Source organism: Cervus elaphus, chromosome 22 (assembly GCF_910594005.1).
Source record: "Cervus elaphus chromosome 22, mCerEla1.1, whole genome shotgun sequence".
NCBI classification, from domain to species: Eukaryota; Metazoa; Chordata; class Mammalia; order Artiodactyla; family Cervidae; genus Cervus; species Cervus elaphus.
Genome location: NC_057836.1, coordinates 36208002 through 36225326, shown reverse-complemented (window position 1 = coordinate 36225326; position 17325 = coordinate 36208002). Strand labels below are relative to the sequence as shown.

Below are 17325 nucleotides of genomic sequence, written 5' to 3'. Positions count from 1 at the left end.
GTCCACACTTGGGCTTTTGCTCGGCCTCTCTCAAAGTCTCGCGAGTTTTGCTAGGGGAAACTGGGCTGGGTGGAGAGACGGAGCAGGGAGATCTAGTGGGAGGCCCTTGCGCTTAGGGGGCCGTGGCTGGTTTAGCCGGTGCTGTGGTTGGTACTCTGCTGTTGGGGAGGCTCTCAGGTCGACGGGATCAGTCTTCCCAATGGGTGACTGGGAAAATTAGCGGGTAGAAAACCTTAAGGGTCGGAGGCATTTTTTTTCTTGGCTCCGCCCTCTTCCTGTTAGAGACCTGGGCGTCTGGCCCGCCGAGGGGGAAGGGCAGCTTGGCGGGGCTGTCGAAGAGTGCTTTGCGCACGCGCCAGTCCGAGTGTGTGAGTGTTTGTGTTCACGCGCAGGCGCGCGCGCTCCTGCATTTAGGAAGGCTGGGAAGGACCGGTGTGCTAAGAGATGAGCGGGGAAAGCATAGTCCCCTGTCTTTGGTACCAGTCACTCCTGACTGTGCGCTGACCCTCCCCACCCAGCCAGCAGCCTTTTCCAGAGAGGCTGTGGTCCATAGCCTCTGTTCGTTTTCACTGCAGGACCAGGCACGAAAGTAAGCGAACCTCGATCGTGAGGTCTTCCCTATCCACTCACCTTGTACTTTCTACCCCCCACCTTCCAGCAGAGTGTGTCTAGGTTTCTCAAAGAAGACTTTTGCATGAAGGGGAAATGCGTTTGAAAGCAGTAGAAGAAAATAGGTAGATTGTAAAAAGTCAGTTCGTTTTGATGAGCACTTTTGCTCTGTTTACCATGTGCTTTTCGAATGTGGCTTGTCTATTCACTGTAAGATTTTCTTAGCGAAGCAAGGGAGTTGCTATAAGAAAAAGTTCTTGAAGTTCCTCCTCCTCACCAGCGTGATGGTAGCACCTAAGTTTTTCTGTTCTACATGATAAATTTACTGTGGTGTTTCATAAGCTAAAGGGGAGAACGTGAATTTGAGGTCCGTATCCTAATGCGAAGACCTGATATGCAGTTATCTTAGGAGATGTTTGTTATGTTTTGGACTTCCCTTTGTTGTCACTCCTCTTTCCAGTTCATTCTTTCTCCCCCCCCCACCCTTCTTTAGAAGTCTTGAGATTTTTTTGGAGGGAATACCCCAAATACTGACTTACTTAAGGTTAGGGATTTATATGAAATTGATGTCAATTAACAGTGATCATCAAAAGTGTATTTGAAGAGTACATGTCGTTTATTATGTTTGATATTGTGTAAGAGAAACAATTCAATTATTTGTAAAAATATTTTCTTCTGACAAGTTTAAGTGCATTCCAGAGCAAAAATGTATGCATGGATTGCAATGTTGCCTGCCTCCGGTAGAATGACAAGTTAATATGGAGTAGTTCATCCCTTGAATTGATAGTTACTTTCTTGTCATGACCTCATTAAATCTTGTTCTTTGTTGGATAAATTTCATTGAATACTGATTATTAATGTTCCCTACCAAATCTTCTTGAGGAAAAGAGACAGTCATTAGAAATAGTTTACGAGATTAAATGTTATATATAAGATGTTTGACTAATATATTTTATCCTTTGCAGGTTAAAACAAGATGAAGATTTTTTCTGAATCTCATAAAACAGTGTTTGTCGTGGATCACTGCCCTTACATGGCAGAGTCATGCAGACAACATGTCGAGTTTGATATGCTCGTGAAGAATAGGACCCAAGGAATCATCCCATTGGCCCCTATATCTAAATCGTTGTGGACTTGCTCAGTAGAATCTTCCATGGAATATTGTAGAATAATGTATGACATATTTCCTTTCAAAAAGCTGGTGAGTGTGAAGTACAAGGAAAATCATGATTTGGGGGGTGTACTTAACTGCTTGTTACATTTTTTATATATGAATTTGCTATCAATTTGAGTTACCATTTATTTGCTACTTTAAAAATGTGGTATATAGAACTCCCCTTTGGGATTAATATGTTACATGTATTTAATCGGGGCCAACAATAACAGCTTACAGTTACGGAGCTCTTCTTACATGTGCTTCATATTTATTAACGCCTGTGACTCTCACAACAGTCCTATGCAGTAATTACTGTAATTAATGGGACAGTATTCAAAGTATATAATAACCAGAATGGAACAGACACTGACCACTGAAAGCTGTTGCCAGCATAAGCAGAAGGGATGTTGGCTGAGAGCACTTTGTCAGAATGTGTTGGTGTGTTCCATGTGAATATCAGTCTTGTTTGTTACTGCCTTGTTGGAGATGCAGAAGCTGAGGTCAAAAGAAGCAATGGCTCTGAGTCATATAGCTAGTTAGAGGCAGACCCAGAATTCTAAGAACCAGGCTGCTTACAGTTTTAGTGAAAGTGTCCTAAACCACGGCAGGGTTTGGCCATATTGTAAAGAAATACTCTTAAGAATGCTAAGTGGAAATTGTTTTTACCAGTAAGAAGGGAAATGTAAGATTGATAAAAATTTCAAGTATGAAAATTATCTTCAGGTTTCAGAATCTCAACTGTTCTATTTAAGGGAAGTCATTTGGTTAGCCACAAGTGGATGATGTGCTGTCTGTCTCATTTGGAGCAGCCTAGGCTGGGACCTGTTGTTGTTTAGTCACTAGGTCATGTCCAACTCTTTGCGATCCCATGGACTGTAGCCCGCCAGGCTCCACTGTCCATGGGATTTCCCAGGCAAGAATACTGGAGTGAGTAGGTGGGCTAGCCAGTTCATCGACTGGCATAGGCAGAAGAGTTAACAGTAAGGCTGAACATGGAGTCTAATATATATTACACATTCAGATGTATTCTAAATTAAATATAAATTGCTTTTAGTCCCTCTGTAAATTGTGTATCATGTAGGATAAAAAAAAATGTATATATGACAGGAAGCATAATGTAGTGGTTGAAGGCATAGGTTTTGGTTCAAATTCTGACATCATTAAGCAACCAGCAGTGTGACCTTGATCTTTTTGCTTCATTTCTTCAATCCTCAGTTTCTTCCCTAGTCAGCATAACACCTCCTTCCTATGATTGTTGTAAAATTTCATTGCAGTAATGTGAGTAAAGGGGCCAGTAAGACATGTTCCTGTCAGATAAGCCTCAGGAGAAAAGGCTACTTATCAAACTTACTGGGAAATCAAAACTAGTATTTCACAGATAATAAGAAAAAAGATCATGAATTAGACCATATAGTTCAGTGAAAAATAAATAATCTCACCCTCCTTCCAGAAGAGAACACAGCCATATTCTGATGTATTTTCTAATATGTCCTTACTGTCATCATCTTACCTGATAGTATTTTTGGGTTTGCATTTTACTTTAAAATTTAGAATGAAGTTCAAATCCATTCTTCCGGCCTCCACTGCCTTATGTGATGTGACTCCAGCATATTTTTCTGACCTTAAGAGAGTACACAGAGGCTTTTGCATTTGCAGTTTGCTGTACCTAGGATTCTGTACCTCCATCTCTTTCCCTGGCTGGTTTCTTTTGGTCATTTTGGATTCCCCTCAATTGCCACTTCTATAGAGAGCCCTTCTCTGATCAGCTGATCTAAAAAAGCTAAACAGTTTCTTTTTCATAGCATTTATCACTCTCTGAAATCATCTTGTTCATTTATTTTTGTTTGTATTCTTCTTGCACTGCCCTCTGTCTTTCTACATCCGAGAACCCCTGATGTTCCCCATGTTGTGAGGGGCAGAACTGTTTTCCTGGTACTGGCTGTTCTGTATATATATGAATGAATCAGTTAGCCAGCTAGTGCTAGAGACTGCACTTCCAGTTGTGTTTGTATTACATATATTAAAAGGTATTTATAATATAAATATTTTAAATATGATGTAATTGAGTGGAATTGGAGTTGAATACTAACTATTTCTTTGAACTCTATTAGGTGAATTTCATTGTAAGTGACTCTGGAGCACATGTTTTAAATTCTTGGACTCAAGAAGACCAAAATTTGCAGGAGGTATGCTTAGGTTTCTTTTGGGTTTTTTTGTTTTTTGCTTAGGTTTTGAGTTGTGGCCATTTTTGAAAATATGTGAATACAGTAATACTTCCTTAAAAATAATTTGTTTACTGGTGTAATATTTGCATGTAGTTTTAAAACACCAACTAACACCAAAAGAAAGACAGCTATCTACCTTCCAGCCTTTCCCCACTTCCTAGAAGCAAGCTTTCAACTCTCTAGCTCATCTAGTATTTATTTACTTCCATATTTCTAAATAACATTTTTACTGCTATCTAATTTAAGTCTTATTTATCATTATTGTCAATGAAGATTTACCTTTTATACTTTCTTTTGCATATGCCACTATGACTGCCCATGTCCATTCCCTGATTTTCTCAGTACTGTTATATCAGAAGTTTTGGTTAATTCAGAATTCCATGTTTACGTTTTGTCTACGTAAAGGGTGATCCACTGCTAAACCAAGTAGTATATATGATTGTCTCATTTCTTTTGTGTTTTGTTTAAGGTTTTATTAAAATATAGTTGATTTACAGCTCTGTATAAGCTTAAGATGTCCAGCACAATGATTTGACTTCTGTGTTATTTCCTTTCTTGTACAATTTTTTTATGTATTCCTGGAATTTATATTTACTTTTTTTGCTTTTAATATACTTAGTTTTCTGAGACTATATTGCTGTTTTCCTTATGTCTCTACAAAAAAATCTCAATATTTTTATTACTGGTGAATTAGAAATTGGCGGTTTGATTTTTTTTTCCCCTTGAAAAACTTCCTGGAACTCAGTCTTGGGCAGCAGTTTGAACTGGTTGTGTTCTAGGCCTGTTCCCCTGCTGTGATCCTCCTCGCTCCCTGCCTTTCAGTTCCCAGTTTTTTTCCTCTTTTTTTTTTGTGTGTGTGTGTGTGTGTCATCTCTTGTTTTGGGAGGATATACCCTCCAGAATTTCTGTAATTTACCTTACAGTTTATTTGTACTAGAGGTATAAAAATTTAAGTTTGGAAATATTGTTTTCTTCAGAATTCTGAGGGCCTTACTCTACTGTTATGTAGCTTCCAGTCTTATTGACAAGTAAAATATTTTTTCCTTTGTAAAATGGAAATATTTCTTTGTAATGTTTTAGAATATTTTCTTTCCTCCTCTATGTTCTGAAATTTCTCAGTTATTTGCCCTAGTGTTGGTCTTTTGTCATTCATTGAGCTAGGGTTTATATTCTTCCAGGGAAATTTCCCTGTACTGTTTCTTTGATAATGTTCTTGTCTTTGTGTTCTGCATCTTTCTGGAATCCCTATGAGTGGGAAATTGGACTTCCTGAATTAATTCCCTTATTCTTTTTCTCATTGGTCCTCATTGTTCTTTCTGAGCCTTTTACCTATTTCCTGTAAACCCGGATATGGAACTTCTTATTTGATCATATCTTTAATTTCCAAGAACTTTTATTATGCTTTAATTGTGTACATGTTTGTCCTTTTTCTTTTCTTGTTTTATGGGTGTAATCTTTTAACCTGCAGGTACTAGTGATTTATTGGATGTTTTCTTTTGATCTCTTCGTGTTTTCAGTGTTCTTTTCATGTTGAGGCTTTTCTTAAATGCCTGCTGATACTTGGGTATGCAATCTTGTTTAAAAGAAGGCACTGAACAGCAGGTGAGAAGGTCTGCATGTTATGAAGGAGGTATTGCTGACTGATGTTTGTCATAGTTATCCAGTTGTTCTCCCCAGGAGACCTCTGGATGTCAGAATGGACCGGTCACCTCTCTGGGACCACTCAGGGTCTCCAGGGAAGACCTTCACTCTTCTACCTCTGTGCCGTAAACCTGGTTATCAGCCTTCTGGGAACCAGGGGAGAGGGTAGGTGAAGTATTGAACTTCACTCAATCTTTCTGGTTTTGGTCTAGCATTGTGCTGTCCAATGTACTAGCCATATGTAGCTACTATTAGCTGTTAAATAGCTACTATTTAAAATTAAATTAACTGGAAAAGACCTTGATCCTGGGAAAAACTGAGGGCAAAAGGAGGAGAGGGTGACAGAGGATGAGATGGTTGGATGTCATCACTGACTCAGTGGACGTGGATTTGAGCAAACTCAGGGAGATAGTGAAGGAGAGGAGCCTGGTGGGCTGCAGGTCATGGAGTCGCAAACAGTCGGACATGACTTAGTGACTGAACAAAATTAAATGCAGTTAAAAAGTTCAGTTTCTCTGTAGTACTAGCCATGTTTCAGATGCTCAAATAAGCTACACGTGGATAGTGGCTACTGTATAGCACAGATATAGAATATTTCCATCATCACAGAGAATTCTTTTGGGCAGCCCTGGTGTAGTGCCTTACCCTTACCTTCTGCTGCGCTTGGTGAAATCCTTGTTTGGTAGCTTCCTGGTTCAGTTCCTCCAAGGGGTGTGATTCTGTGTCTGAGGAGAGGTGGTCACTTGCATGGGTAGGGTGTAAGTGTGGGAGTCAGGTTGTACCTTATACTGACTTCACCTCATTCACAGTTCCTGAACTTCTCCTAGATTCTGAAAGGCCTGTCATCTTGCTTTTTCCCCTGTAGGCTCTTAGATTCAGCTGATTCAGTGTTGCTAAGTCAGTTACCGGTCCTCCATCCAGTTTCATACATTCTTGCTGACATCTCTTGCTTATTCTCTTGTCTGCATCTCCATTCTCTTCATCTCTGTGAGTTTATTGGGGTTCCCCCGCCTGCCCCCTGGCCTTTGGTGCTTGCTTTTTACAATTAAATTCCTTTACTACACTTGTAGTGGGGTTTTAGGAGGAAGCGGAAATAAACCCATGCTCAATACATCAAGTTTATGCTTTTTAAACATGTGTCTAAGATACTGAGTTTGTGGTAGGTTGCATTCTTTGCTGTTGTTTAGTTGGATAGCAGACTTCAGTCTACAAAGTTCTTCACTGATGAATGTGACCAGGAGAGACAAGCATTAGTGAAATATTTTAATACATTATTTTGAACTATTTCATGTTAAAAATTCTCTGTTAATGGATATCCTTTAATGAAAATTGCTCAGTCGTGTCCGACTCTTTGCAACCCCATGGACTATATAGTCCATGGAATTCTCTAGGCCAGAATACTCTCCCAGGAGTGGGTGGCTATTCCCTTCTCCAGGAGATCTTCCAAACACAAGGATCAAACCCAGGTCTCCCACATTGCAGGCAGATTCTTTATCAGCTGAGCCACCAGGGAAGCCGTTAATGGAAATAATCCCATCCAAATGGGGCTTTTAAATTGAATACTTATAAGAAAATGTGTTTATCACAGTGTTAGGTCTTAAAATGTTGTGATTAGCAATATATAAACATTTCTAATCTTCTTTTCTTTTGAGGTAACTCACTGAAGGTGGCTGGTGGGTAGGAGGGCTGTTTTTTGGCTTGTCTTTGCATTTATATCACTCCAGAATGATCTTTATTCTTTCATTGCTTGAAAAAAATATTAAAGATTCCATTCATTCCCCCTATACAATCTAAGAAATAGCATGTGTTCTGTTTTGTTCTTTCAAGAGGTACTGTGAAAGAAGCCTGAGGCTTCTCTAGTTGTATGTGAATAAAAATAAGTACAAATTTGTATAGATTTCCCTTACTGCACCTCTGCAGTGCAGTAAAAGGTATGCATTTGATAATGGTAGATATACTGATAATATGAGAATTATTGTACTACTTCCTTCTGCTTTCTGAAGGTGAAGAAATATTATATCATACTATATCACAAGAGTTACTTTTAGATTATGAACTGAAGGGAAACTAGTTGTGGATGCAACCATATAGCAAAGCATTGATGTTTAGGATGATACAAAGTAATTGACATTTTGTATAAATTATGTATCGTTATCTCCATGTTGACACATTTTATGTTTAGCTTTAGTTATCCATGTCACACCTTTCTCTAGTTATTTTGAATAATCATGAGAAACAGTTGAAGTAGATTGATTGAAGAATGTTTAGGCTAGAAGGATTGTAGACATTTTTTGCTTTGGCTCTTTCTTGGTGCTGGTGAAGGAACTGAAGGCCAAGGGGCCAGAGGTAGTTTGACTTACATGCTTAGATCCAGGGCTGCTTCTCTTACATCTCATAATGCTGTCCTCTCTCTACATGGTAGATCTTACTAAAAAATTTGTCAAATTTCAAGAGTCTTGTTTTTGTTAGCTAAATTTAAGTGAAGTCTACAAGTATCATACTAATGTGGGGCAGGTTCTATTGGTTTCACTTTCAGATTAGGTTAAAGGACTAGGAGAGATTGACCAGGATCACACAGTATTAAAAGGCAGAGCCAGAATTTACGCCCATATTTATCTGACACCAGAAGTTAAACTTTCTTTCTGCTGCTTTCCCATGACCACAGCACCCCTCTCCTAAAAAGCAGTTTCTCCTATGAACCAGGAACTTTTACAGTGATATGGACACATTATTTTTTCTTTTTTGATTATTGTTTGTGAATAGGTAATACCTATATAGTTTAAAAATAAAATTTGCATATATATTGGCCTGTGTACATATGTACATACATGTGTGTGTAAATAAAAGCTAGGCCTTGAAGAATTTCCCACTTGTCTCCTGCTCCAGTTAGCGGTATACTAGAGCCTGCTTATACCAGCTTGAGAGAGCTGAGTGTGTGAATCCCAGCTCACCTTTGCACTCAGTGAAAGATTGAAGTAAGCTATCATGGGAGTTTTTAACCATAGATACTGGCAAACACTACAAATTAGGAATTTTTTTTTGTTAAGAGAACTGGTTTACGGGCACATCACTGTTTATCCCCATCACTGTTACTTTTTAACTGGACCTTCTAATGTATCTTTATGCATACATAGAACAAAGTCTTCACTCTTTCTTTTAAAGATTGTTTTAGCTATTCTGGATCCTTGCAGTTCCATATGAACTTTCAAGTCTGCTTATCACTTTCTAGAAAAGTCAGCTGGAATTCTGACAGGGCATACGTTTAATCCTAATTCAGTTTGGGTAGTATTGTCATCTTAACAATAGTAAATCTTCGAATTCACGAACATAGGGTGTTTTCTATTCATTTAGATCTTTAATTTATTTCAACAATATTTCATAGTTCTTGGAGTATAAAATTTGCATTTCCTTTGTTAAATTTATTCCTAAGCATTTTATTCTTTTTGGTGCTATAGTAAATGGAATTGTTTTCTTAATTTCACTTTTGAATTTTTCTTTGCAAGTGCATAGCAGTGCAGTTGGTTTTGTCTTTTGATCATGTACTTGCAATCTTGCTGAGTTTTATTATTTTTCGAAAATTTCTAATGGATTCCTTAGAATTTTCTACATGCACGGTTATGTCATCTGCAACATAAAGATAGTTTTACTTCTTCCTTTCCAATCTTAATTCCTTTTACATCTTTTTCCTTCCTAATTGCCCCAGAGAGAACCTCTAGTATAGTGTTGAATAGAAATGGTAAGAGTGGATATCCTTCTGTTTCTAATCTTAGAGGGGATGCATCCATTAAGCATAATATTATGTATAGGTTTTTCATAGATGCCTTTTATCTGCTTGAGAAAGTTCCCTTCTGTTTCTAGTTTGTTAACTGTTTTTATCATGAAAAGATTTTATTTTATTTTTTTACCTTGGCTCATTTAATCCTCTCTCAACCCATGAAAGGATTTTGGATTTTTGTCAAATGCTTTTTCTGGAGCTGATCATGTGATTTAAAAAAAATTCTATGGATAGCATTTGCATTAATTAATTTTTGGATGTTAAATCAACTTTGCATTCCTGGGATAAGTCCCACTTGGTCATGGTATATAGTTCTTTTGAACTGTTGCTGGGTTCAGTTTGCTAGTATGTTGTTGAAGACACTTGTGTCCATATTGATAACATACATTGGTCTATAGTTTCCATTTCTTGTGATGCCTTTGTCTAACTTGTGCTTATTCTCGTCAACATAATTGTTTCCCCTTTTACTTAGCTGATGGCAGCATTAGCTGCTGTTGGGCCTCCTAATCCACGGGCAGATCCAGAATGCTGCAGTATTCTGCATGGTCTCGTTGCAGCAGTGGAAACCCTCTGTAAAATTACTGAATACCAACATGAGGCTCGTACTCTGCTAATGGAGAATGCAGAACGTGTTGGAAATAGAGGACGAATAATTTGCATTACTAATGCAAAAAGGTGAGACATTAATCACAGTAATTCTTACTGAGGAAGTTTTCATGTCCTATTGTAGTTTTTATTTTAAAAAAGTAGAGGCAACATGTTAGCATTTAAGCATATCACATGTGGCCTTTCTAATATCAAAGCTGTGTTCCCAGTTCTAAAATATCCAGTTCACATCAGTGAAACTGTTTAAATTGTTATCATGTAGGTCAGTTTGACTTTTTTCCCTCACTAGGTTTTCATTCAGTTGGTTGTTTGGTATTATGAATGAGCATGCTACAGACAATCCTTATTGCAGTAATTAAAGTGCCTGTAACATGATATCACAGCTGAATAGTGTTTAATTTTTTTCTCTTATTGTTTATTTAATTTGGTTATATCTTTTTTATCCCATAGTGATAGTCATGTGCGAATGCTTGAGGATTGTGTCCAAGAAACAATTCATGAGCATAACAAACTTGCTGCAAATTCAGATCAGTGAGTAAAATCCATAAATGGAATAAATATTCCATTTTTATAGTCCTGTTTATTTCATTATAATTATTCCAGTAACTTAATTAGTAATTGGTAGCATTCCCTTGAATTCTCTACTGGCTCTACAAATTAGTGGAAACGTGTGTTTGATCAGCAGCTTCTTGTCCCATTTTCCCTTTCACTTTAAAATTTTACTTTTTGCTCACAGGAAAGGTAAGCAGAAGGATAACATAATAAATAAATTTATAATGCATATTTTTAATGGCTAGATCTCATGCTCTTACAAATCTGTAAAATACCAAATCAAAACATTACCGCTAATTACATTGTATGAATTTTTTAAAAAGAAAAAAGCTACTGAAGACATGTTTGGGACAATTGTTGTGTGGAATATATGTTAGATTGAGCTACTATTAAATTTCTAGGTGGAGTACTGCTATTATTGTTAACAAGTAGGATTATTCTCACTAGGAGAAGGAAGCATGCTGAGATATGTAGTAGTGAAGTATCATTGCCTCTGCAGCTTACTCTTAAATGACTTAGTAAAAAAAAGAAACAGTGTACATCTATTTAGTCACTTATAGTGAAAATGAATGTAACAACAGTGAATATAGGTTAAGGATATATGGGTGTTCATTGAATAGTTCCTTTCTTTTAATTTTTCTGTAGGCTTGGAAATTTTAAAATAAAAAGTTGGCCCACAGATACAGAGAACAAACTAGTAGTTAGCAGTGGAAAGAGGGAAAGGTGGAGGGGCAAGTTAGGGGTAAGGATTAAGAGGTACAAACTACTGTATATAAATAACTAAGCTACAAGGATATATTGTACAACACGGGCAATATAGCCAATATTTTGTAGTAACTATAAATGGAGTATAATTTTTAAAAATTGTGAATCACTATGTTGTAAACCTGCAACTTTTATTATTGTACATCAGCTGCACCTCAATTTAAAAAATAAAATGGAGGGGAAAGAAACAGATGAAAAGTTGGGGTAACTTTTTAGTATTACAAATCCTGTATTCTTGGAAATAACCAATTATAGGTAACATAGTTGCCTGATTTGTCCTTAAAAACGCTATTATGTATGTGTATGCTCTCAGTTCCGGCCAACTCTATGTACTGTAGCCTGTCAAGCTCCTTGGAATATGGAATTTTCAAGGCAAGAATAGTGGAGAGAGTTGCCATTTAAATACTAGTAAAAGGGAAATTAATACACAATATATTCATTTTTCTCTGTGGCAGTTATCTTTTGAAAACTATACCAGAATGTAAGAATTTTTCCTTTATTGTATCCTTCAAACACACAGAAAATGATCATTTTTGCATTTGAATTAAATTCATAAAAATTATTCATTAAATGTTCGTAGAAGGATAGCAATTATACAGTCTTTCTGAGTATTTAGCTTTTATGTTAACTGAACTAATCTGATTTATACACTGCTTTAGTACATTAAATGTTTTGTGGTTTATCTGCCTGATTTCTTTCTATAGTATGTGTTCTTATCTTTTAAGTGAAAAGTTTTTCTTTAAGTCTCATGCAGATTCAGAAATGTGAGCTAGTCTTGATCCACACCTACCCAGTTGGTGAAGACAGCCTTGTATCTGATCGTCCTAAGAAAGAGGTAAGTAGAGGTCATGGAAGAAGACATCATTGTTAGTTATTAATGATAAATACAAGGTTTAGCATAAGAATGATCAGATTGTGAACATTTTCTGCTAAGAAAATTTAGTTTTGAAATCTACCTGTATGGCAAAATACCTGGATTGGTTCTTTATGTTATAATTGTAGATTTTGAAAGTATTTTCTGTTTTGCTTGCCTCTTGATATTTATTTCAAATAATTTTATTATCAAACCACACACAGTTTTTATTGTTCCTCAAATTTCAATTACAATGTGTGTGTATGTGCGTGTGTGTGTGTCGCTCAGTTGTGTCTGACTCTTTGTAACCCCATGGACTGTAGCCTGCCAGGCTCCTCCATCCATGGGATTTTTGTAGGCGAGAATACTGGAGTGGGTTGCCATTTCCTTCTCCAGGGGATCTTCCTGACCCAGGGATTGAACCCGGGTCTCCCACATTGCAGTCAGACTCTATTATCTGAACCAAATTGCTTTAATGACTTCTTATTATGGAAAACCTTTTTTTCCCCCCTCGTTAGAAGAAAAATACACTCTTTAGTCAAAATATACTCCTATAGCAAAGAAATTAATTTTACATATCCAAAAGGGAAAAGACTAATTTCCAACCTTAGTTTTACTTTTCAAATTGTCACAATTTTAAAGAAAAAGATGAGTCTGTGGATTATTAAGTGGATTCACATAGCATAGACCATATCAGTGGTCTGTGTTTAGCAATACAGAATATATGTGTTTATATAATGATATTAAATGTATATGGTCTTATTTCTGTTTTTTTTTATTTAGCATTATTATAAACATCTGAAGTATTAATGAATTTTTTTTTATAACTGATTGGTTTTTTTAGGTTATCTCTGTCATTGTGTTTTAGGTGATTTCCAGTGTAAACCCATTTTTTTGCTAGCTTTTTTGTGACTCTTGATAACATGACAGTACATTGGCTTTACTTTATGATAAGTAAACAATTTACTTACAATAAATATTACCCTGGAACAAATAAAATGTTACCTTGTTATAAGTGACTTTTGGCTGCCTTATTACATTTATTGGTGACAAAATATGACATTTGTAGTGATTTTCATTCTTTGTAATGAGTAGTGTTATCTGCAGAGGTTTGTCTTCTTCACAAAATTAATTATTCTACAGTATTTCTGTGGATCACCTCAAATCAATTTTGCATATAGATAAATAGAAGTAAAACTTGTAATAAATTAAAATATATATTTAAATCAAAGATTATTCTACTCTGAGTTTCAAGAGGATAGAGATTGTACCTGTTCACTGCTGTATCCTCCAATAACTCACAATTTCTGGCAATCAATATAGTAAGTTCTCCTTACCTATCTGTTGACTGAATGAATGAATAAAAATGTATTACTAAGGTAATGATTATGATTAACTTATGGATCTTTTGTTCCCTATCTCAAAAGTTTAAAAGTACTTAATTTTTATGGGTTGAAGTAAAATATTTAGCCCTAAGTTACAATGTATTAATGTTTCGTGGGTTATTTTTTTTCCATACTTCTCTATAGTTGTCCCCCGTTTTAACCAGTGAAGTTCATAGTGTTCGTGCAGGACGGCATCTTGCTACCAAATTAAATATTTTAGTCCAGCAGCATTTCGACTTGGCTTCAACTACTATTACTAATATTCCAATGAAGGTAGGCAGTTCTTTTTCTTGCTACTTTGAAAACTCTGCTTTGCTTTTTAAGTATTTGCTTGATATGTATTATTTATTTTAATGAACCTTAATTCTTTCTCCCCATATCATATTTTCTGTTTTGCTAGCCCACATTCAGTGTCTTTGACCAGGTTAGTAAATAATGAAAAGCAACATGAAAGGATCACAGAACAAAATGCAGTATTTTTTTCCTAATTTGAACCTTCTATATCAGCTTTTTTGTTTTTAATTTTGTTCTCATTATTTTCATCAAAATATAATTTTCATCTGAAATGATTACTTTTTCTGTGATTCTTTTCCTGACAGTTGTTATTAGATTTAACTCACTTCGTGTGTTCTAGTAGCTCTTCTGTTTCCTTTATTTTTGTTCTTCCCTACCCAGTATAAAGGTGTTTGTAACTGATAGGTCTAATAACTAGGGGAAAAAAGTTTATAATTTTAAACAAGTTTATTTTTCTAGTTGAAAAACTACCATATGAGTCTTATGATTTTACTGGAGGATTTTCTTAGGAATCTATTACTAACTTGTCATTTTCATTATGGGCTTCCCTGATGACTCAGTGGTCAAGATTTTGCCTGCCAGTGCAGATGTGGGTTCAATCCCTGGGTTGGGAGGATCCCCTGGAGAAGGAAATGACAACCCACTCCAGTATTCTTGCCTGGGAAATTCCATGGACAGAGGAGCCTGGAGCACTACAGTCTATGGGGTCACAGAAGAGTCAGACACAGCTTAGTGACTAAACAACAGCAGCGTTTTCATTATATTGCCTGGTTGTCTAAGATTAGTACGATGCCTGGCCTATAGAAAGCTTCACATTAAATTTTACCGAGTGGAGTTAAGCTTAATTGTATTGTTTATGTCTACAAACATAAAGTAGCCACTATTTCTAAACATTTAAATTCATTTCTTATAAGTCCAGTTGTATTTTTTGCATATTATAAAAACTAATTTGTGTGAGAAATGTAATCTTTTCATTATTAATTCCTTCCTTATACCAGTGGCTGGCTCTTCAGTGGAAATTATAGCCTTAATAGATCAGTTTGGGTGAGGAAGCAATTAAGAAGTAAAATAGCATAATAGATGTACCTTATATAATTTCATGAGTTGTAAGCAAAATCCTCTGAGGGTGATAGATACATTACTTTTTAAATTTGACCGTATTTATGTGTTACTGGTGTGACTCCTCAATCTGTCTCTTTCTTGTAAATAGATAATACTAAAGTTTCTATTTACTGTGTAGTGAAAACAAGTTGCTCAACTTGTTTATTGGTCTGTATTTGCTATTTTATATAGTTGGTGCTTGTTTAATTTACTATAGGAATTTAAAGATGCTATTTCCTCCTTTAAACAACTGTTGTACAATTAGCAAACTATTTGAGTTATGTCATATTTGTGTATAAAAAAGTATTGGCAGGACAATGCATTCAGAGTAAAAAAAATTTCTCAATTTCTAGATTACTCATCTACGTTAATTCTGACATAAAAACCATTACTTTATTGCTGAAATGTAGCCAGTAATTTTTTTATATAGTTTGTATTGAATTGGAAAATTATTGCATCTTTAAATAGATTAATTACTGAGCACATTGTCCCATTATTATAGCTAATTACTGTTGAGTATATTTGATCTCACTTTAAGCAAAATGAATAATTAATTATTTCATTATTTTAAAATCAAAGCCAAGTTATTTTAAATTTTGCTTTAAGGAAGAACAACATGCTAACACATCTGCCAATTATGATGTGGAACTGCTTCATCACAAAGATGCACATGTCGATTTCCTGAAAAGTGGTAAGTAAGAGACTTTGAAAAGTATTATTTTATAAGATCTAACATAGGAAAATGTACTAACAGCTTTGAGAAGTTCTTGAGTAACCTGATGACTTTAGTTCATCTCTTTGCAAACTTATCTGACAGTGTCACCCATTAATGGCCATGGAACCTAGTGTTCTATTGAATATACTTTGGGAAAGATGAGGCTAATGGGACAAATACAGGTATACCTTGTTTTATCATGCTTTGCTTTAGCAGATGTAGCTTTTTTATTTTTTTAAACAAATTGAATGTTTGTGGTAACAGGGGTTGAACAAATCTATTGGTGTCATTTTTTAATAGCACTTGCTCACTTCATGTCTCTGTGTCACATTTTGGTGATTCTCACAATATTTCAAGCTTTTTCATCATCACTATATTTGTTATGGTGACCTGTGATTGATGATCTTTGATGTTGCTATTGTAATTGTTTTGGGTCACCACAAACTGTACCTATATAAGACCGAGAACTTACCCATAAATGTCGTGTATGTTCTGACTGCTCCACAAACTGTCTGTTCCCTGTCTCTTTCCCTCTTCTTGGGCTGCCCTGTTCCTTGAGACACAAAAATGCTGATATTTTTAGATTAGATAATCTCCAGGTCCATCCATGTTGCTGCAAATGTGTTATTTCATTTTTTTAATGGCCGAGTAATACTGCTTGGTATGTATGTACCATACCTTCTTTATCCATTCATCTTCACTGGACATTTAGGTTCTTCTGTGTCTTGACTGTTATAAACAGTGCTGCAGTGAAAATTGGGTTGCATGTATCTTTCCGAATTAGTTTTCTCTAGGTATATGCCCAAGAGTGGGCTTGCTGGATCATATGGTAGCTCTATTTTTAGTGTTTTAAAGAACCTGGGTACTGTTCTCCATAATGTCTGTGTTAATTTGCATTCTTATCAACAGTGTAAGAGGGTTCCCTTTTCTTCTCAACCTCACCAACATTTATTGTTTGCAGATTTTTTTGATTATGGCCATTCTGATACCTCATTGTAGTTTTGATTTGCATTTCTCTAATAATTAACAATATTGAGCATCTTTTCATGTGCCTCTTGGCCATGTGTATATCGTCTTTGGAGAAATGTCTCTTTAGGTCTTTTGCCCATTTTTTGATTGGATTTTTTTTCTTTATATTCAGCTGCATGAGCTGTTTATAAATTTTGGAGACTAATCCCTTGTCTATCACATCATTTTCAAATATTTTTTCCCATTCTGTGGGTCATCATTTCATTTTGTTTATGATTTCCTTTGCTGTGAAAAAGCTTTTGAGTTTAATTATGTCCCATTTGTTTATTTCTGTTTTAATTTTCATTACCTGGACATGTCTCACTTTAAATCAAAAGCTCAAAATGATTAACCTTAGTGAGGAAGGCGTGTTGAAAGCCAAAATAGGCTGAAAGTGAGGCCTCTTGTGCCAAACAGTTAGCCAAGTTGTGAATGCAAAGGAAAAGTTCTTAAAGGAAAATTAAAAGCGCTACTTCAGTGAACAGAGAAATGATAAGAAAATGAAACAGCTTTATTGCTGACATGGAGAAGGTTACAGTGGTCTAGATAGAAGATTAGACTAGTCACAATATTCCCTAAAGCCAAAGCCTGATCCAGAGCAAAGCCTTCACTCTCTTCAATTCTGTGAAGGCTGAAAGAG

At 35.9% G+C, this 17325-nt stretch overlaps 1 protein-coding gene across 1 annotated transcript in view; it reads left to right on the top strand.

Annotated features, from left to right (window-relative positions):
- Window positions 1-46: 46 nt before the first annotated feature.
- Window positions 47-17325, top strand: part of INTS13 (integrator complex subunit 13) — a 28193-nt gene continuing 10914 nt past the window's right edge. The window contains exons 1-8 of the mRNA XM_043882001.1: window positions 47-589; window positions 1575-1810; window positions 3877-3951; window positions 9879-10081; window positions 10463-10543; window positions 12074-12164; window positions 13712-13840; window positions 15569-15653. Of these exons, the coding sequence (XP_043737936.1) occupies window positions 1586-1810; window positions 3877-3951; window positions 9879-10081; window positions 10463-10543; window positions 12074-12164; window positions 13712-13840; window positions 15569-15653 (889 nt within the window). The 5' untranslated portion in view covers window positions 47-589; window positions 1575-1585. The remainder of the gene's footprint in view (window positions 590-1574; window positions 1811-3876; window positions 3952-9878; window positions 10082-10462; window positions 10544-12073; window positions 12165-13711; window positions 13841-15568; window positions 15654-17325) is intronic.